We start from the raw sequence: 22,592 nt of genomic DNA on the forward strand, positions 1-22,592 counted from the left end.
CGTTTAAAAAATGGATCCGTATAAAAGTTATCCATTTTGAATTGTAACGTATAAAGCAGACTTAAGAATCAATCCAATAAAATCCCTGGTATCATCCGAAGTGATTATGTTAACGCCAGAAAATGTTCAATGGAAGACATCTTGGATTTCCGCCAGTCTGAATTCAGTCTGAAGAACTTTGCAGATGTTTCCAGTTCCAGTGATGATGACTGGATCAATGGAATGATGTCTTCCATTCCATTCCACCTACTGCATAGCACTCAGTATGACTGAAATGTGATTGGATCCAGTTCTTTGATCATTCATTTTCAGTTTTCACTGAATTCAGATGTCGGGGGTATTTTTAGCCCATGATCACGCCAATATCTCCCATGAGGAAGCACAAGCTCCTGGCCATTCCTTGCTCGCTCCCGTCCTTTTCCCCCATGATGTCATGGGGCGAGGTGCTGCAAATAATAATGACTTCACGTCGTCCAGCTACAGCCAGCACTTGGAGAACCTTTATTTTTATGCCTACATTGCAATTTTCTGAATATTTGTTAGGTGACCTTTTTTTTTTTAATGCTCCTCATCAAACATTCATACTTTAATGCGCTCCGTGCGCTTTGTATCATGGGGTAAGGGTAGAGCTGTTACTTAAAACCCACTGCAGCACGCAGGCTTTAAACTGCACGGCTAGATCTTTTGTTTCTCCATCTTGAACAGTTTTTGGATTGGCACACGTTCCAGTTCCCAACAGCAGCACATTTGACCTCACAAAGTCAGTTTTGAGCAGGAGGGAGAAGGTGGAAAAAAATGTTGCTGGAATCTCTTGATTCTGGAGCTGATATTCATCTCCATGGATTTTGTTTGAGCTGTGGCTTAGAACACCCACTCGCTAGCTATGTAAAAAAAGATGTAAAGCAGAAAAAAAAACATGTCACAAAAGTACACGTATATATGATTTATTTAGTTCTTGCCGTAAGCTAAGTTTCATAGTCTCTCCACACAAACACACTGCAGGTAAACCAACACCCATTCGTCTCTCTCTCTCTCTCTCTCTCTCTCTCTCTCTCTCTCTCTCTCGCTCTCTCTCTCTCTCACACTCTATCTCTCCTGCTTGCTCTCTCTCTCTCTCTCGCTCTCTCACGCTGTCTCTCTCTTTCATTGTTTTCAGCTATAAAATCGCCCAGGCGCAGTAGCATATTACTTCAGTCTCCCTCCGTTACAGTGATTCTTGCAATGTTACCCTACTTTTATCCTTTTATCTGCGGTTCCTCTCTTTCTGTTGTCAGAATCACAGAATCAGCAAATGAGAAACAAGCTGAGAAACTGAAGCAGGGTGTGTGTCTAGTAGAGCAGGAGAAAAAGATGGAGTGATGTTGTTTTTATGTCCCGAGCTCTTCATTGAGCTTGTCACTGTCTGTAATCTCTCATTCCTCTGCCAGATGTGGTTTGCCTACACAGGAAATTTGTTGTCAGAAATGCACATATCCCTTCGAGGACAGTTTTTTTTCTTTTCTTTCTAATTTCTATTTCAAGACATTTCAACAATACACAATGTGCATCACAATATGTAGGTTTGCTAATAAACTGACAGTAAAATGGTAATGTTTCGTTTGGGGGGGAAAACCCTTTATTTAATCTGTACTTAACAATGTAGGGAAAAAATAAAAATAAAAAATCTATAAAAGAAATTAATATATTACAATTTTAAAATTAAATGTTAAACATTAACTAATTTGCTTTCAGGTTTTGTATTTGTAATAAAACAGCATTTAACACGATACAAATGATATATCAGTAAAGTACCATTTGTAAGGAAAATGACAGGGAATGCTGCTATAAGAAAATAATTGGGTTGCCATCTTGAACACACAAAAATAAAACCCCAAAAACAAACAAAAAAATGCAGTATGTCAAGTTATGGAGAAACCAATCCACTATCCTAAAGATTTTCCAGTGGTGGAAAACTTGCGGAGTAATACAAAGCACTGACACTGGAGACTCCTTCCATAAATGTTAGATTATGTAGAACATATTAGAGTGAGTGCATTAATAAAAACCTGTGATTTGAAATACAGATTTACTACTACTATCTACAATCAAAGCTGCTCTTATAAGTAATTAGGGCAGTGGTGCTTCAACGGTTAAGACTCTGGTTTACTGATCAAGAAGGTCAGGGGTTCAAGCCCCAACACCACCAAGCTGCCACTGTTGGGCCCTTGAGCAAGGCCCATAACCCTCCCTGCTCCAGGGGCGCTGTGTCATGGCTGACCCTGCACTCTGACCCCGACTTCCTAACAAGCTGGGATATGCGAAGAAAAGAATTTCACTGTGCTGTAATGTATATGTGACAAATAAAGGCTTTTACTTCTTCTAATTAATCCACACCTTCCAACCAATCAGATACGAGAATACAACAATGGTGTGTATTAAATCACAATATCTATGATTATATTTCCCTGCTTGAAATTCCTCTCTACTCGGTAGCTAGTGTAGTTTCTCATACTCTAAGAATTACCATTAGTGTGCATCAAACTAATGCACAAGCTTCATCGTTGTTCAATTTAAAAAGACACATCATTGTCATTGTGAGTCATCGAACCGTAGGAACATGCTGATGTTGACATTTCAGGGCTGGACTAGCTTTGAACATCAGTCATCTTGACTTCCAGGGAATACGAGAGAGAGCAGGAGGGAGACCTGACACCATGCTACTCCTCTACACAGTTCTGAATGTGGATGTGATTGTGGATTCTGACCCATCAGCCAGAGCTCTCGGTCTGAATAAAGGCCATCAGAGCTCCATTATTAATGAGCCCCTATGGACAGACTCCTGCTGCCAGCCATTCATCTCAACCTTCAAAGGGTTAAATTGCAGCTTTACTCTTCCCTGCCAGGTTTAAAAGCTGAAAATGGTGGATTATGTGACTCTACGATTGTGGTGGACCTGTATCTTTTATTTAACCTCTCTTGCTGTCATCTACGGTTTAGACGTAACGTTTATGACTTTTGACTCCTTTGTACCTTTTCAATAGAGAAAATTTTTTTTTTTTTTTAATTTTCAGCTAAAGCAGTGGTTAGACCAGATGCAAATAAAAATGTTGTATTTGCATTTGGTGGAAAAGCCAGTTCACCGAAGGGGAAAGGATTCAGGATATTTATTTTTTTATAATACACATTTTGCTTCATGCTGACTTTATCTAAACGTCAGTTGCTTGAAAATAGTTCCTTAAGTAAACAGTTCTGCTTTATGTACGTCATCCAAAAATGCAAATTCCCCTAACCTAGCACAAGCCAGCTAGCACAGTGCAAAATATACCACTTGGCTTGCACTTGCTTTCATTCCTTTCAAGATGTTTGAGCATGTGGAGGGGCTTGAATAATGATGACCTGTACGTGCTGTCAGTTCCAGTTTACATTCTTTTCGCCAGCCAACCTACAGCGCCTTGGGTGTGTTCTCCTTAGCACTTAATTTTCACATGGCGAAAACACAAAGCCGTCTCTGATACACACCGAGCAATGCCAGAATTTCGAAGCACCATTTCCATTTCACACGATGCCTGCCAAACCTTTCCACCCTAAGTCCTTAAAAAAAAAAGTGCTCGAAACTCGGCTGTTCCAAACTTCAACCCAAAAGCATTGTGCTGGAACTTTCTTGAGTTAAAGTCATTGATTATCTGACGCTTGACTTAAACTTAAAGCCGTATGAAAGCAGCCACTGGCTCACAAATGTGTCAGAAGTTTAAATGAATTGATCAAACTACACCCATATGCCTTGCTCTTGTATTATATGATAAATAGGCAGTGAATTTAGATTGGATTAAAGTGTTAGACAGTGCCTAGCTCCATTACTGGAGGACAGAAGCATTCCCATCAGTCCTGTTAAGCATGACAGGAGCGTTGAGTCAGTGTCCTGATATTTCCGCCCCGAAATGATAAATGGCAGTCTTGGGCCATGTTGGAGCCACCTTTTAAAGATAGAGTATGGATTACTTTGGTGGTCGGTCTTCTAATGTGTGTCGTCTTTTCTGTCCACATAGAGTAAAGAGGTGGGACTTCAGCTGCAGGAGGATTTGATGAAGGTCCTCAACGAGCTGTACACGGTAAGAGGTGCACAAATAACACATGCACACACATGTACACACTGCTGTACATGCCCATTTTTTTTCCTGCAAAACAAGAATGTTTACATGTTTTACCATGTAAAACAACTGCAAGATAGTTCGAAAAGAACCAAAAGAAAGAAGCAAAAGTTTTGGTTCAGGTTTAAAGGCAAAGATATACATGGTACAAGGAAATATTTATAGTACAAGACAAATGAAAACATTAACTTCACCAGAAGAGTTATTTTCTCCGCGCACTGGTTAAGCATTTGCACTGAAGGAAACAGAGATTATGTAGAAAATTATTTCGTTTCAATGTTTATACTATTCATATGTTGCATATAAATGGTAAATGGTCTGCACTTATATAGCACTTTTATCCAAAGCGCTTTACACTGTGTCTCATTCACTCACACACCAATGGTAGCAGAGCTGCCATGCAAGGCGCTAACTTGCCATCGGGAGCAACTTGGGGTTCAGTGTCTTGCACAAGGACACTTCGGCATGTGGAGTCACGTGGGCCGGGAATCGAACCGCCGACCCTACGATTAGTGGACAACCCGCTCTACCACCTGAGCCAAAGCCGCCCATATACTGTTTCTTAGTGTATACATTAGTGTATAGTTTATGCAGTATCTGGGGGTGGACAAATTGGTAGCCCAGGCACCTGGGACTATAAGGTTTTATGTCCGACCTATTCGTGTTTTTTTTTGTTTGTTTGTTTGTTTGTTTGTTTTTTTTTATTCTCAAAAGTAGGTTCAGTAGGCCAGAAGTCACCTGTTTTTTATTCTCTTGTTTAACAACCCTCATGCTTTCCTTTCCACCCTAAATTCAAGACAAGTTTGTTATGATTTCTTATGTATATTTAACCAAAATGAACATTACCTTGTGGTCCAACTTATAGAGGGAAAATGAATGCCAGCCAGACCATAATAATCTTCTATGTGTCAAATTTTGTCAGTGGCTCAAAACACAGAGTTACCTCTCTTAGAAAAGGATCACGAATATGGCAGAGTCGTCCCCTATCCAGGAATTTATATACTAGTTTGTGTCTGTATCAATGTTCTTCACTAGCTCACCATACTTTGACATTATATTGCTTTTTACAGGATTTCATGCATCCTCCCTGTCTGTTTGGGTTTCCTCTGGCTACGCCAAAATAACATAATTGTGGGAGGACCGGTAACTCTAAATTGCTCTTGCTACATTGGTGTCTGCTACAGGATGTATTACTGAGCAGGAAAACCACTGTTGTTGTTTATATACGTATACAGTATGTACATTTAGCTCAAAAATTAGATCTGTCTCTTTTTTTCTGACTTTTCCCAGTCGTGTAATAAGTATGCAGGAAAAAAGTGATATTACTTTTAAACTAGAAAAAATGTCATTCACCATAACAGTCCACATTATGATTTGAACCTTTATATAGAAAGAAAAAGACTTTTTGTACATAGTCACTACAGCTAATGAGGCCGACCTGAGAAAATCTCTAGATATCCTCTGACTGTAAATTTGCTGCATTTTAAGTTCTTTTTCCTCTCTTATGTTTTTTCTCTCTTATCTTTTGTCGAGTGTAGTGCCTTCAAAGATACACAGTGTTCAAAGATAGTGAAGGCACCCCAACCTCTCTCTACACGGCTGTTGGTATTGGGGGCTGCATGAGAGGGCTTATTTTTTATTTGCTGCAGTGGTTATGGACCAATCAGTAGGTATGATTAATAGAATTAGAGTCAGAGTACTACTACTTCTTTCCTCTCAAAAGCATTGTGGCTGTTAGTCAAAGCAGGCAGTTGTAATAATGTGTTCTTGTGTATGACAGGCAGGGCGTGACCACGTTGGCCTGCGCTAAAGAAAATTACAAATGACCACGTCTGCTTGTGTGCATTCTTTTAACCGCATGTCAGGTGTATGATCATACAGCAGGAAGTGGATTTATTTATTTACTTAATTTTTTCCTGAGGTGCCAGTGAATTTGACAGATTGGTGCCTTCACAGACACATCTCAGGTTTCTCTGAGCCTCTAAATTGGATTTATTGCCTTCCAAGTCTGGCGGTGTTTGGTTTCTTAAGAGGATGATGATGAAAGACAGTTGTGTATTTTGACAGACTTTAATGTCACGTCGTATTTACCCTGGCCTAATTTGCACTAGACTTGCACAATATAATTCTCTTCAGCTTCACATTTCTGACTTGTATAGCATGACCGTGTTTTCTCCTAGAACATCATCAAATGAAGGCCACCTACAGAGTCCATAATTATTTCATTCTTTCCTGCATCTCTGATACATCTGACACAGTCTTCGCGATGAAGCCACGTTCGGCAAATTTCATTGATGTTCCTTTGTTTACCCCCACTCAAATGGCAGTGAGATTGCGGTGTGCACAACCCGGTCATTATGGACAGATATGGCACAAATGGCTCTGTGATTCCCAGCCATGTTATGTTGTCTTAAAGCGGAGCGTTTGCCAGTGCAATGTTCTGACACCACCATACAGTCACACAGAGCACGCCTTTAATTAGCAGCAGGACACTCGGTGCTTAGTCATTTCAATGATACCCAAGCTTTGTTTTCACTGAGCCGTTCGAAAATTCCTGCTCTAATGCAGAACATGTGTCCACTTTGTTTTTGGCCGTGGGGGTTCGAGAAGAGCTTGAAGTTTTGGGGAAGGGCGCTCCAGATTTAGGCCTTATCAAATTTCTTTGACTGAATTCCCCCCCATAGGGGCACACGCACTTGCATACTTGCACACATGTGCGCTGATGAGGAAATGACCATAAGCATAAATCCCCATAAAAGAAAGCAAATCCTCTAATTAAATGCTTAACTGTGATCGAAATAGGCCTTGCATCATTTTTTTTTTTTTAAACAACACTTGTGGTTTATAAAGGGAATAAAACAGAGAAGCAACCAGACGAAACATGAAGTTTGGTATGTGAACTCTGACTAACTTTTTTTTTTTTCTTCTCCCCTTCTGCAAATTTTCTACATTCCTCATTAAATCAGAACCACTCCCAAATTCTCCTCATTTTTTAATAAACGATGACACGGCAATGACTATTTATTTATTTATTTATTTATTTATTTATTTATTTATTGCGTTCTTTGAAAGAAACCTAAGCCAGAGGAACTTATGTAAATGGAGGTCATTAAAATGTCTTTTGACCCCGGGGAATGATGGCTGGAGCTGGCAATTATGTCATCTCTCTAACCTTTGGCACATTGCATGAGGGAATGTGTGAATGCTCCGTCACTGGTGAAGATTCCTAAGATTCCTCTCCTGGGAGTAGTAGACAGCAGGGACATTCCATTCATGTTTAGAATAAGAAAACCCCAGTCCCCAGTCTCCCCCTCCTCATGAATGTATTCACTGAATGGCATCTTCCGTTGCTTGGCATGGATTCCTTTCCACTGGTCCAGTTTTCAGCTACTGTGCTTATACAGTTGACTGGTGCCACGGTTACACTGCCGACAGTTTTACTGCAACTCCAGTTGCAGAGGCACGTGTCTTCACTCTCCACCAATTAAATAGAGATGGTCATCACAATTCAGTCTTCAAATGTCATGCTTCAGACATACCAGTTAGTATAAACTGACTGCTTTTTTGTTTTGTTTTTGTTCTTGAATTTCAAGAAAGCATTGAGCTAGCAGGAAAGGAAAACTATTTTTGTCGTGCATGCTCGAGTGCAAGCAAAAACAATTTGGGCAAATGATTCTGGAGCAGGCCTTGTATGTAAGTCATTATACTAAGCTGAGGCTGAAAGGGCATTGGCTCCAGCATATTTCCTGTTTCCTACTACCAAGCTGTCTGCACTTTCTCAGCCACCTGAACAAATTCTGCAGCAAGTACTAAAAAGCAATAAATGGCTAGGCTTGAAACGAATGCCAAAACAACAAAGGCAGTGGTAGAAAATATTCAGTCTATGTATGAAATCTGTTTTACTAAAGACTGGATTCCTACACATCATAAAGCACACAGTCCGTAATTTTATATGCAAAAATCCTTTATGTATAAATATTCAATCAGTATCTGATTTTAGCACTCATCTGTTTGTTCAAGTGGCATGCAAACTGTATACTATGATATAATCATAACTTCTTAATTAGAGTCCAGTAATCAGGTTTCAGGGTGGCTAGCATTGCCACTTCACAGCTCCAGGGTCCCCAGTTGGATCCTGATGTTGGGTTACTGTCTGTGTAGAGTTTTGTCTAGGTTCTTCAGGTTCCTCCCATCTCCCAAAACCTGGGAGGTTTTTTGACTAATTGGTTAATTGCCCCTAGGTGTGAATGAGTGTGTTTACTCATGGTGCTCTTCCATGGACTGGTGTCCTATTCAGGGTTTTTCCTGGGATAGGCTCCGGATCCACCATGACCCTGACCAGGATACAGCAGTTACTGAACATGAGCAAGAGAGAGTAAATTTTTGAGACACTATCTTGGTAGTACCAGAGAGGCCCTGGCATCCAGCAGGACTTCTAGTAACGAATATATAGGTAATGTGAGGCGTGTAAAAATTGGCTGCCATTGTGAATGCAGGGTTATAACTGGATATTCATTCTAATTCAGTACATCTTCCCATTGGCATTCAGACATTACAGTGCTAACCGTGCTCTTTCTCGTTCTACCCGGCAGGTAATGAAGACGTACCACATGTACAATGCGGATAGCATCAATGCTGAGAGCAAGCTGAAGGAGGCAGAGAAGCAGGAAGAGAAGCAGATGGGACGAGGGGCACGCCAAGAGGAGCGCCAAACACCACGCTCGCCTGACACACTCGCCAGCGTCAGGCTCGACGACAAGCCTGTTCGCCGGAGCTCTGTGAAAAAGATCGAGAAGATGAAGGAGAAGGTGAGGACTGAAGAGAAGGGCTGAAATGAAGCCAGTTGTGGGGAGAGGGTGAGAGTGACGGATTTATTTTGAAGCTCGGTGGTCAGTTGAAATGAAAGAACGTATTGTGTGAGAATGTAGTGTGTGTAGGTGGTAAAAGGGTAAGCAGATGGAGACATTGTTTGAATGGTAAGAAGAGAATGCAGAAGAGAGTGGGAAAGAGAGGGAGATGGATGAAGTGGTGAGTGGTATAGTGCAAGCCATCATTGAGCAGATGGTTCTGGATCAGGATCTGTATTCGTAAGGCATATTGATCTTATTCTTGTTTTATGATCTCATTCATAAGGAATACATTGTTGATTTGAGATCAAATTTGCTCTCATTTCTCTCTGAAATTGCAGACACTGACAGTGAAAAAGCACTCTTACTAGGGGATAGTAACATGTTTTACTTGGGGATATTTGAACATTTGTCAGGTTATTGATATCTTAACCTCGGACACTTCGCCCACACCTCGCAGAGCATCTGATATTTTGTACACTTCTCTGGCCACATGCTTCAGGATCATAACCTTCTCGGTTTGTTTGGCTGCTTTCATGTAAACAGCCTTTTGAAATCCAAAACGCAATAAGCTTTTACAGCAAGGTAACATTTCTGGATTTAAATCTTTCAAAAATGTATTAACGTTCTGTTTTAAAATAGCTAGCGGTGTATAGTGGTCAGCTATTTGCAGTAGGGATGTGTCTGAGTTTTGGTGCTCAATGACACAGATACTGATATTAAATGAGTGCCTTACTGAGTATTAAGCACTCAGGGACGTCATGGTACATGCTTTGTTTATGTTGGTTGCTGCTGTGTGCTGCTAGCAATGAACTCCATGTGCAAGAGTTTTGTGTATACACACCGATAACATACACTAGGTTTACATCACATAGTATGCGTTTGTGTGGGACCATTTTATACAAATATGAGCTTGGTATCAGACTGATAACACTATAGGGATTGAATCATCCTTATTTCATGTTAGACAAATGGCCTCTTCCTGTGAACATGGGCAATCTATGCCCATGTTTAATGACCAAATGTATCAGACTGTAGTGAAAGCAGGAAGGCTTGCAGACTTGAGACTCTGACACAATCTACCATGTTCCTATGGTCAAAGTATAAGCTTTAGAGCTTTGTATGAAATTCAGATCTAAATATAGCTTATTCCAGACTATACGTTATTATTCTCATTGAAGGATTTAATTCTTCACCCTATAATAATTATACAAACCTTTGACCACTGGGGTGAGTATAACATGGTTTGGTGATAATGGTCAGCAAACTTGGTTTATTAGACTTTAGTTCCAAGACTGTTTGAGAAATCGACATGAAGAAGAATCACAGTTGTCTAGAATGCTCTTTTAGAAGAGTTCCTCTGTCTGAAACACTTGTGTTCTTAACTTCAGTCTGCAGGGTTAAAAAAGGACAGAGTAAGGATTAGAGCTTGTGGTGGCAGCTTGAACATTTCTTTGTCAACTTGCAGCCATGAAACATTTGGAGACACCTGATCCACATTGCTAGTTATTGGCGAGGGTGATTTAATGGCCCTCGTTCAACGTTCCCTTCCTCTCCTTTTCTCTCATACTACTCGTTTTCCATCTCCTTTTCAGCGCCAAGCCAAATACACTGAGAACAGGCTGAAAGCCATCAAGGCTAGGAACGAGTACCTGCTGGCTCTGGAGGCGACCAACTGCTGCGTGTTCAAGTACTACATTCATGACCTCTCCGACCTCATTGACGTAAGTCCTCCTGTGCCTCATCACCATCAATTTCTTTGCTTTTAGCTTGGTGGTGCCTACATAACCCTTATATCCACTGCATTAACACACACCATCATTAACATATATACACAACAGCTATGCTCTTTACTTGGCCGTCTCCCAAATGGCTCCCTGTAGTCATCTATAGAGCAGAGGGTATAAAAAACCTTTTTGCCTTGGCATATGCACTGTAGTTCAGTTAATCTGGAGCCAATTTAAATGTAGCCTTTATATTTGTAGATCAGCATGTAAGCGTTACTGACCTAGAATTCAAAACGGATACCACGTGTAAGCAATTCCAGTCAATTCCATTAGTTTAAACCAGGGGTGTCATATCTTATCTGCAAAAGGACGGTGTTGGTGCAGGTTTTCATTCCAACCATGCAGGAGCCACACCTGATTCCACCTGTTTAATCAGTTGATCTTGGCTTTCAATAGACTCGGGTGTGGCTTCTGCTTGGTTGGAATGAAAACCTGCACCCACACCGGCCCTTTCCGGATAAGATTGGACACCCCTGGTTTACTCTGATGTACAGAATATTTGTGCAGTATAGTTATATTTTTGATTTACCCCCCCCCCCAACCCCCATTTTGCAATCTCTGCTGGTGGCAATCAAGCAATAGTACTCGCTGATTTTAACCGAAGCATGTTTTAACAACTTGGATGAGGATGTGAGGTGCCAGAGAATTCCTGCGTTCCACCAGTGCTTTATGAATATCCTTGAAGTTGCATGTTTATTCATTAAAACCCACACAAATGGTTTAACTCAGTTTTTCAGTGTAATTTCAAAATGTCAGCATATTATAATGCTGTTATGGCATGTCAGGCTCGTAATATGAGATGCGGATCATTGAAAGTTCAACTCGCTGTTGTTCCATTAGAGTAATATGATTGCTTCACTTATTACGTAGACCTGAGGCAACCCCATAGACAAGCTCTTAGAAAGGGATTAATCCTTCTTCCCTATGATACTTGTATCCTCCTAGGGATCAAGCTCATGATCAGAGCCTGGGACTACACTCAGAGTGCTATGAATATGAATGGTGGGTTTACACGGTGCGTTCCCTTGGTTTAGGAGACCCAGGCATGCTGGGAAACACATGATCCATGCAAAGGTTGATGGTGGAGGTGGATGTAGATGGGTTAAGCTTTGCTGACTGAGGAAATAAGTTAAAGCACACCAGGCTATGTCTCTGTGGGGTTTGTTTACATGTTCTGGGTGTTTTAATTGGGTGCCCTTTTGTTCAAATAAATAATGCATTGCTTCCTGCATATAATAAGACCATTCAGGAACCAGTGCAATAAAACATCGCCAAATCGGTCCCATCTGAGAATGGCATGTTATTTCAAGGTACTGCAGCTATGCTTTTTCAGCTTCCCAGCTCATGAACAGAAGTAATGCCCTCTACTTCACGTAAATCAGTTTCTGTTTTGCTGCAAGTAAAGTTTCACATCCTGTTTGCTCTAAAATACAATTGGGGCTGCATTCCTTTGTGTTTTAAAGCTTTGCATGGTTGATTCCACGATTTTGCAACTGTTACAAATGAAACATTTTCAACACTGAATCTAAGAAAACATGCTTTTATTCATTTGTATCAAATTTGAATTATTAATTTACTTCCAGTCTATAATTTTGGTAATAGGGTGATACTTTGAAATTGACCTTGTCAATCAGTTTCACAATATGATATTACTGAAAAGAAAGAAAGAAAATATAGAGAGAACGTAATTTTCTTTTCCCCATGATTTTCATAAACTTTGGATGAAAAGCTTGCGTATTGCTTTGGAGAGGTTTTATTAATGTTAAGTCATTAATGTAAGGTATTTCTCTGAAATATATTCATAAGTAGTTTGTTCACTTTACTTATGGTAAAAATGTCTTCATCTTTACATTATATACTGTACATATTTGAGTTGGTGTGTCAGTGGGACAGAAATGGCAACACACATGACCTTGTCATCTTCTGTTTTGCTGTGTTTCTCCAACGCTACATCTACATCAGTATGCTTTTTGAACTGTACACTGTACAATCATTGTTATTTAATTCAATTATTTGAGCCTGAATTGACTTTTTGTTTGTTTGTTTGTTTCTCTCATTCAGTGCTGTGACCTGGGCTACCATGCCAGCTTGCACCGGGCTCTGCGTACCTACCTCTCTGCTGAGTTTAACGTGGAGACGTCGAAGCACGGCGGCCTGGAGACCATTGAGAATGCAGCGGAGAACCTCGAGGCCCAGGCTGACAAACAGAGACTAATGGAGACCTACAACAACACCTTCTGCCCTCCCATACGCTTTGACTTCCAGTCTCATATGGGGGACCAGGTGAATCTACGTGCACGCTCTCGTGTGTTTGAGAGTGTTGCACGTTGTAGCTTTTTGTCTGGGTGTTGGAATGTGTTAGCGTGTATTTGTATGTGTGTTCTGATCAGTGCTAAGAAGTGTAACAGCGGTGTCGGTGTGCGTTTAGCTCAGATTCTTTACAGCAGTACGAACAACAGTTTTGTGACTTCAAAGCGGGTTGTATGTCTGAATCCCTCCGTTCTAATCATGCTAATTATTTACTCGTCCTGCAGCTGTAAACAAACAACAGCATGAAGTTATTTCTATATAAACACATCTGCTGGGCATTTTAGAGATTTCTTTACTCCTGCCAGATTTTGATTTGCCAGGAAGGCAATGTAAATGAGCATAGTTTTTTTTTTTTTTCTTTTCTTTTTCTTTTTTTTTCTCTCCCCTCTCTCCTGTCTCTTAGTACTTGTCCAAACAAAGCCTGGTTTTCCCTGCTCGTACACACAGGAATGAAATGTACGGTCGTGTTTATCAGGCTTGTAACAAGTCCTCATGAGTCCTCAGTTGTTTGTTATTGAAGAAAGCTGTCATTATAGAGTCTTCTACCACTCACTGTCAACAACAGTGATAAACCGGGTGTTGTTTTTCTTGCTCTTGATGCAAATAACCAGTGATTTTGTCAGCTATTTGGAGGCCTCAGTGCTCAATTTTGTGTGTGTGTGTTCCTGTGTGTTTGTGTGTGACATTATAAGGGCCCTACAGTTGGTTAGGTCCAATGCAGTGTATTTGAGCCCAGCTGTGACTGCCTAACCCGTCCCTCAGGGAGACAGGGCTACGATGGCCAGATGTTTCCTATCAGTGTGTGTGTGTGTGTGTGTGTTTTAGTGTATGAAGCTGGTGAGTGTCATGCCGTCTTTCTGCATGCATATTTCAGTGCACATTCAAAAACAAGAATCAACCAAACGGGGGCCAATAGTACTTGAGATTCCAGCTTTAGTTTATTTTCTACTAACTTGAGAGACTCTGGATTGCGTATAATGACGAATGTAAAAGCAATTACATCATAAAAGTACACAGTGGTTCGTCATTCATCATGGAATACTGTAAGTGCTTGGACAGCACATATAGCAGCAGTGCAAACAAATCATGGATTGACTGATCACTAACCTGGGCACCCAGGACAAGCAGATTACGTGTCTGAGGTTTCAGTTTTTACATTGACTGTTGCAGACTAGCAGGTTCACTAGACACCAGCGTTTATCACTTCACTTTTTTTTGTTTGTTTTAAACTTAACCCACTCTAATTGGTCTGTATATTTCGAATGTTGTGGCTACATGCTACTCTTTTCCACTTCCACAGAAGGACGTGGCCTACCTGTTGGTAGGAACAATTTTTTTTTACCAGGCATAATAATTAGCTCAAACAGATGCTAGACAGTGTTTCCAAATTGAAGAATATGAAGGGATGTGGAAACATTTGACTAAACTCAGCTAAATACTGTACAGCACTAAAAGTATAACACTAAATCGGGAAAGCCAAGTGTAGTGCCAGTCCGATAAAGATTCTAACCCGGTCTACAGAATGAATTTAAAATCCGTGTTCTGAATAACTGTAACCGAAGATTTGAAGATTAGAGCAAGTCTCTGTTGTTCCACAAGGGGACGAAGTAGAGCAATAAACTCAGCTACTAAAAAAATAAACACTCTAATGACATGTAATTAACAGAAATCTAAAAAAATAATAATAATAATACAAAATTGACGCGACCATCTTTAGGGGGTGAAAAGTTGCAATCGCGACTTTTGCACAATGTTTTTTTTTGTACCTTTTTGGAAAAATGTCGCTAAAGGAACAATTTAGGAGCAGTTGTTGTTATATTAGGTCTGTTATTCTGCTAAACTGATTAATTTTATTTGATCTGGTCCTTATGGCATTAGATTAAGTGTCATGGTGCCCGTTACCTAAAAGTTAGTTTGACCCCCATGCTCTAAATGCAAGGTGACTTTACGTGTTTTGTTAGCATTAAACACTACATTGAGCGAACGTGAAGACAATGGACCGACTCAAATATTGATTTATGTACAATGAGAGAACTTGACAGGAGACTACATTATTTTGTATAGTGTGTATTATGAACATAACTACCTTGTCACAATTTTGAGCTAAATTACGTTAGTTGGCACTTTTTAGCGTAGAAAACTGGGCCCCGGTGCAAGCGTAGCCTGTGACTGGACACATGCATTCGAGCTTTGAATTGATGTTTTGTGTAGCCGTATAGAAATATTTAAATTTGAAGTCATTGTTGACATAAATGTGACCTGCACGTGCAAAACTCCATATGATTAGCTTCAAATATTTCCGTTGCTTTGTGCTGTAGATATCTTTGTTTGTGCTGGTACATTTTTTGGTAATGTAAACAAAATTAAATTTGTATACTTTGGTGTAAATTTGGTGTATGTTGTCTGTGTGTATGATGCGCTATCCCTATCAGTCAACTACCACCAAGTACCATTAGTTTCACACTGGTACCAATCTTGAGGCAAAAATCATACATCTGGTGCCGATGGAAAAATCGGCAATTTTCTTGTGCCAAAAGTTCTGATATTTCATTCTATTCAATATTCAGTCATTATCAATACAGATCAGTGTGTATTCAATGCTGAAGATGTTTGATGTTTATGGGTTTGTTTTCTTTTAGAGACTTTTATGCCCTTGTTTTCTATTGGTTTTTAATATTCTTTCTCTTTTTTTTTTTAATAAAGATGGGCTACATGTGCGCTCAGCAGCCGCTACAGGGAGAACTTCTGCAGAGGTGCCAGCAGCTCCAGTCTCGTCTTTCCACACTCACGATAGAGAACGAGGAGGTAAATACATACACATGCGCACAAAATACGCACAAACACATGCATGCTTGAGTGCATACAGAGAGACTCATCTGTCTTCTCAAGTACAGCAAACACAGCCTCGCCTCCTAATATATTCATGTAGTCCCTCTAAACATTCCTCTTAAGCTGTCTTTCGATGCACCCTGCACCTGCTTAGTTAACTCTGCAATAAGTCATTACACATTGCGTTAGTGATCGTTGTTCGTTGTAATAGCCTCAGGCGCTTAACTGACGTGTTTGTTTTTTAGTTCATAAATTTGCTTCTGATTTACACAAGTGCTCTGTTGTTACATATATTTGCATGCATTACTCTGACTGCTTCTTTCTCTCATTCAGGTGAAGAAGACCATGGAAGCGACTCTGCAGACCATTCAGGACATGGTGACCATCGAGGACTTTGATGTGACTGACTGCTTCCACCACAGCAACTCCATGGAGTCAGTGAAGTCCACAGTGTCTGAGTCGTTCATGAGCAAACCGAGCCTGGCCAAGAGACGAGCCAATCAGCAGGAGACTGAGCAGTTCTACTTCACGGTGAGTCATAGACTGAGCGATCGGTGGATGAGTGGGTGGATGGATAGGTGGCGTGACGGGTGGATGCATGGGTCGGTGGATTGGTCTGTGGATGGATGAGTGGGTGTATGAATCGATGGGTGGATGGACGGGTCGGTAGATGAGTGGGTGGATGGACAGGTGGGTGGATGGACAGATGGGTGGATTGATCGATGGGTGGATGGTTGGACGGACGGGTCGGTGGATGAGTGGGTGGATGGATGGATGGATGGACGGATGGATGGGTCAGTGGATGGGTCGGCGGATGAGTGGGTGGATGGGTCGTTGGATGGATGGATGGGTCGTTGGATGGATGGATGGGTCGGTGGATGGACGGATGGGTGGATGGATGGATGGGTCGGTGGATGGACGGGTCGGTGGATGGATGGATGCATTTTATTGATCCCCATGGGTAAATTTGGGCATAATATAGAGTAAAAAAGCATGGAGGAGTGACAGAAGGAGATCATGAGAGAGCATGAGAATATGATGTGGCTACTGATCAGAAGGTCATGAGTTTAAACCCCAGCACCACCAAGCTGCCACTGTTGGGCCCTTGAGCAAGGCCCTTAACCCTCACTGCTCAGATGAATAAATGAGACACATGTAAGTCGCTGTGGATAAGGGCATCTGCCAAATGCTGTAAAAAATGATAGAATAAGTGACAGATGCTTTCTCGCTTCACTAATATCTTTGAACACAGCACAAGGTCACTGTCACGTGTTCCTCTTAGTCTCTGTTGTCAGTATGTCCAAATCCGTGCCCAGTTTTCAGACTTTCATGAGATGGGTCCTGACCAGCCAAAAAATGGATAAGCTGATTAACAGAAAGAATCTACTGAGGTTTATGTGTTTAATGTGAGCAAGATCTTGCAAAATAATCACAATATGCAATTCAGTGTGCAATATGCGCGTCTCTAAATTGGTTTTTATAGTCTAGAAAGATGATAACTGAGGTTTTCCAACAGAAGTTGAAGTTAATATAAACACTGAAACTGATTTTGTGTCATTTTCAGATTTCAGCTTTCCCTCAGTGGCAGTGTGTCAATCAGAATGAACTAAAGCATTGATTAGCTGGAGGGGTGTTAGCTGGGTTCTTTCTCTCAAGCACTATACCATTTGCCAACTTCCTAGTTTCACTTCCGCTTTCCTCTTTTTCCTTCTCTTTCTTCTTATGGCCTCCTTACTCCCCTGACATTTGAACGATCTCTCTCTCTCTCGTGTGTGAGAGTATGACATTATAAGCATCACCAGATACAACTTTCATATCTTCCCTTCTCTCTCTCTCTCTCTCTCTCTCTCTCTCTCTCTCTCTCTCTCTGTCCCCCGTCAGATATGTTGTGTGTCTTCTGAGAAATGAGCTGTCAGGGTCCTCAATGCCCTCAGCTCTTTAATGTTTGCATCAGCCAGTGTGTGAGACATGGAGAGAAACCCACAAATAATAAAGGGCAGATGAAAATGAGAGAAAGATTAGATCTAGAGGGCGGTGGGGAAGAAAAGGACACGAAGTTTCACTTGAAGACAAATAATGGAGATGGATGGCGAAAGGCAAATCAATGACAAGTCAGCGTTCTCTCTTTCAGAAACTGAAGGAGTTCCTAGAGGGCAGGAACCTCATTACCAAACTGCAGGCCAAGCATGACCTTATCCAGAAGACCCTGGGAGAGAGTAAGTGATCTAGATCTGTGTGTGTGTGTGTGTGTGTGTGTGTGTGTATGTGTGTGTATGTGTGTGTATATACATGTACAGTAAGGTCTAGAGTACATTATCAGTGACTTTTATTGTCTTATTGATCACAAACGAATATAAAAACGTTTTATACACATTACATAAAGTACACAAAATTTAAAACTGAGAAAACTTTATCTTTATAATCCACATTTTTATGATCAAGCAATACATTCGTGTGTTGAGCAGTGAACGTGTGAAAAATGTTCATTTATTGTTCGATTTGGCCACGTTCTTTCAATTTTATTGAGAAATCACAATTAAACATGTGACATCATAAAATGCAACGGCCAATCACGTTGCATTATGCAAATGTAGACCATGCAAACCAATTGACCAGGAGGAGGACATGGATCCTAAAGCGTTCATAGACTGCATGACCGTAGAAATTTTAAAGCTGCCCTTTTACAAATGAAAACTTGATCTCGACTTCATTAGTATTGTTACTACTGTCTGCAGAAATTAAGACACAACAAGGCGTGCTCTTATAGGAAAATAAGAATATAAGAAAAATATAAATATAAGAAGAAACGCCACCACCCCAATGGTGATTATTTTCTATTAACAGTGCATCCTGAATTGTTTTGTTCCTCTTATACCAAAGCAGTCTGCCAATTTTTCATTTATTATTAAACCACAGGTCATGTTTTATACATTTATACTAATTTATACTAATTTATACAATTAGTAACGGCTATAAACAGGCATTTCCTCACTACCCTTTCTCTTTTGAAGTTGATGGGACAAAAAAAATAAAAATTACAGAGAAACCAGAAAATGCAAAGACCGCAAAGTCTCCTCCATGTCAGAAAACTTGCCAACTGTAATAAAGCACTGACAATGGAGACTCCTTCCATACAGTCAATGTTAAATAAATAAACATTTCTTACAGAAAGCGTCACCATATCGACGATTACGCAGTTTTATTTGTTAATTAGCATGTTTTTTAATTCACTTATCATTAGACTTGGGTTATAGTGGAACACTCATGATACAAGTCCCTGTGAAAGAGTTGTTACTATAGAAGTGATGATGTATACATATACGTTATTATATTACCTAATATAAACCTTGCAGCCAGCACTGGTGTCAGAATGAATCGATACTTCCGGACCAATCAGAATCGAGAATTCAAAAGCGCAGCTCTATAACCGATGTTAGTGAAGAGTAGTATTATTTGTTTGATGCCATCGATGGACTAATATGCGATTTTTCTAAAACATTTTAGAATGTTTCTCAGATTTATTCTGCATGGTTTATTGCAAATAGGTGTCCCAAAAGTGTATCAGGGTTTAAGTAAGAGTAGAAGGGGCTGTTGAGAACAATAAACTAACATGCAAGTACAAATTTTTTTTTTTTTTTTTTTTTTTTTTTAAATCTACTGTTTTACTAATACATGGCGTACTTTTAAGGTTTTCATTCGACTCCCCCTCACATCATTTGGCAAAATCGGATTAAGCTTCCATAAGTGCTGCAATAAAAACAGTTCTTGGTAGCGGACTCAGACTTTTGGACGCTACTCTCCAGTATGTGTATGTTAATATGAAATAGTGAGGGAGGTAGAGAGAAAGAAGGGAGTGAGAGAATAGTAAGATATTTGAGGCGAGGCAGCTTTCATCTCCTGTCTCTCTGTTTTTCTGTCTCACCTCCCACTCTCATTCTTCCAGTCCTACCGAGTCAGCAGGGAGGATTTGAGATAGCTTGGACTGGAACAGATGGAAAAGACAGAAAAGGAAAAAAATCCTCGTTCACACTGTTATGATCCTCCACTGTGTAGCACAACACAGCAGTGTATTCCTTACGGCTACCCAAGTGGAGATGCTAATGATGGTCATTATGTGCAAGCTTGTTGTGGAATCAGGAGTATAGACTACCGTGAGAGAGATGCTTGGTTACTCGCTGAATTAGACCCTGAAGATGCTGCAGTGCATGCTGGGGGATCGGTATATACAGTTAAAGCATGTTCTTTTCAGTTTGGTTGCACCTGTGTGTATTGAAGTGTACTAATTTTGGAGGAAGCTAGCTCATCGTGGCGTGACTAAATTCTGCCTGCCTGTGTGTGTGTGTGTGTGTTGTGTAGTGTAGTATCCACTCTGCATCATGGGGGGTGTGGGTAAGGGGGCACATGTGTACATCTCTTTCTGTCTAAGCGGTTGTAGAGTGTTTGAGTGTGTGTGTGTGTGTGTGTGTGTGTGTGTGTGTGTGGAGGGGGGTTCAGCATTTTCTCCTAAAAGTGATGTGGATCCAAAAGCAGGAACCCTGTAGGGGAGAGAAGAGTGAGATCAGCTTCTTCTGCTCCATTCATCTATTTAACTAACAGCATCTCTCTCTCTCTCTCTCTCTCTCTCTCTCTCTCTCTCACCCATTCTCTCTCTCTCCCTCCAGGTCAGAAGACTGACTATTGCCTTGCCAGGTAGGTGTGGTGCACGCATACTAATGAATCTCAGAAGTCACATAATATCAGCCAGATGCTTTCTTTTGATGTCTAGTTTATATCTTAAATATCTCGTCTAGACGTAATCATGATTTATTTAAAGCAGCTGATTTATTCATTATGGAACAGGGAAATAGGACAAGGCCACACAGCAGCCCCTTTTTTTATTTTTATTTATTTATTTGTTTATTTTTTTTGCATTAGCCTCTGGTTTGTGGCTCTTTGCGATTGTTTGTGTGTGTGTGTAAAAATAGGGCTCCTCTCTGGAGGATAATTTGTAGTGGTTAAGGGCTATAGATGTGCGTGTGTGTGTGTAGCAAAATGGGAGCAGCTTGGCGTGAAAATGATAATCATCCGTCTCTGTCTCTCTCTTTCTCGTGAACATCAGCGGACGGAGGAACTCGACCGCGAGAAAACAGGTAACATCCGATTCCCTGTGTGTGTGTGTGTGTGTGTGTGTGTGTGTGTGTGTGTTTGTGTGAGCTCTTCAGCCAATCACAGTTCCCCACGAGCCCATTTTCTCCACCCGTGCTTTCTTTACCTAATGTGCCTCATACTAATCCTTGCTGTTCCTATCCAACCCAAAACACATACTGTTACACCTCCTGTACCACTGGGTATTGCTTGTTCCTAAAGCCTGGAATTAAATCCCCACAGACACATGAGCGTAATTCCAAAAGCTGTCTCCATACGCCAGCTCCTTGACTTCCTGGCACTGCCATCCTGTAATCATCACTACATCTTGGAGCATTCATTTAGCGGCCTCTTTTTTCACATAAAGTCTGCCTCTTTATTCTAACCCAAACTGGAGAAGAAGCAAACAAAAGAAATGCATAAAATCTCCCATTTGTGTGTTGGATCAGTATAGCTCAATGTTCATGTCGCCCCCTAGGGATGAGATGAATACATTACACTCTAGACCGCATTTAATGTCAGCGCTGCATATTGTTAATACATAATCTTTTTCATTCACACGGTCAAGAAAAGGATCTAAACAGGCTTGGACAGCAAATAATTGAAAAGGATTATATTACAACACAGAGGATTTGCTTTTTAATAGGTGAGCTCACCTTTGCCTTGGTGAATGTGACAGTCACACAAATGCTGAGTTTTGTAGCTGTATATTGCGACAGTACCAAATAAAAACTTAAAAAATTAAGGGATAAACCACTATCAAGAGTATTTGTCAGATTTGTTTTGGTGTAATCGATTCCAAGTCTCCAAAAATGTTCTGACCCTTACTAGACAATAAAAAGAAACTGATCAGATGAGCAGAAGGCTTGAATCCCTCGCTCTCATCTGAAATCCAGAACTTCAGAGAAACTCATCAATATGTTTCCTTAGGCACTAGCTGGCTAACTTGAGGTCTCTAACCATGGTGGCTCAACGGTTAAGGCTCTGGGTTACTGATCCAGAAAGGTCACGGGTTCAAGCCCCAGCACTGCCAAGCTGCCACTGTTGGGCCCTTAAGCAAGGCCCTTAACCCTCTCTGCTCCAGGGGCGCTGTATCATGGCTGACCCTGCACTCTCACCCCAACTTCCTAACAAGCTGGGATATCTGACGAAAAGAATTGTACTGTGCTGTAAGGTATATGTGACTAAAAATGGCTGCTTCTTCTTCTTTTAAATTTCACTACTGGGTAATGATGCAGACTCCAAACTAGTATAGTATATAATATAGTTTGTCGTCTAGAATTCAGTAACTCCCAGAAAATAAAAACAAACAAACAAATAAAATCCAAGAAAATATCCAAGACACCAGTCTTTCATGCTCTCGTTCCAGTTTATTGTTTACACTGTCACACTCTTCTCTCTCTCCTGATTGCCTGTCAGTCACCACATATTGTGACTGCTTTCATGCCTGAAATTGGGACATAATGATGCTTCATATATCTGAGCTGGCATATGATATACCTTGTATGGTGGAACGAGCATTTTCCGCCAAATCTTTGACACCCGACCCCTTTGAAACAGTGCAGACT

At 40.7% G+C, this 22,592-nt stretch overlaps 1 protein-coding gene across 3 annotated transcripts in view; it reads left to right on the forward strand.

Annotated features, from left to right (window-relative positions):
* The window catches only part of srgap2 (SLIT-ROBO Rho GTPase activating protein 2), a 109,526-nt gene that overhangs the window by 69,575 nt on the left and 17,359 nt on the right, over positions 1 to 22,592 (forward strand). For all 3 annotated transcript variants that reach the window (XM_053653203.1, XM_053653204.1, XM_053653205.1), the window contains 9 exons: positions 4,026 to 4,088; positions 8,720 to 8,935; positions 10,570 to 10,698; positions 12,823 to 13,044; positions 15,775 to 15,876; positions 16,234 to 16,431; positions 18,032 to 18,116; positions 20,562 to 20,589; positions 20,999 to 21,029. In XM_053653203.1, coding sequence (XP_053509178.1) covers positions 4,026 to 4,088; positions 8,720 to 8,935; positions 10,570 to 10,698; positions 12,823 to 13,044; positions 15,775 to 15,876; positions 16,234 to 16,431; positions 18,032 to 18,116; positions 20,562 to 20,589; positions 20,999 to 21,029 — 1,074 coding nt within the window. The remainder of the gene's footprint in view (positions 1 to 4,025; positions 4,089 to 8,719; positions 8,936 to 10,569; positions 10,699 to 12,822; positions 13,045 to 15,774; positions 15,877 to 16,233; positions 16,432 to 18,031; positions 18,117 to 20,561; positions 20,590 to 20,998; positions 21,030 to 22,592) is intronic.

The sequence above is a fragment of the Ictalurus furcatus genome, chromosome 21 (assembly GCF_023375685.1).
Source record: "Ictalurus furcatus strain D&B chromosome 21, Billie_1.0, whole genome shotgun sequence".
Taxonomy (NCBI): Eukaryota; Metazoa; Chordata; class Actinopteri; order Siluriformes; family Ictaluridae; genus Ictalurus; species Ictalurus furcatus.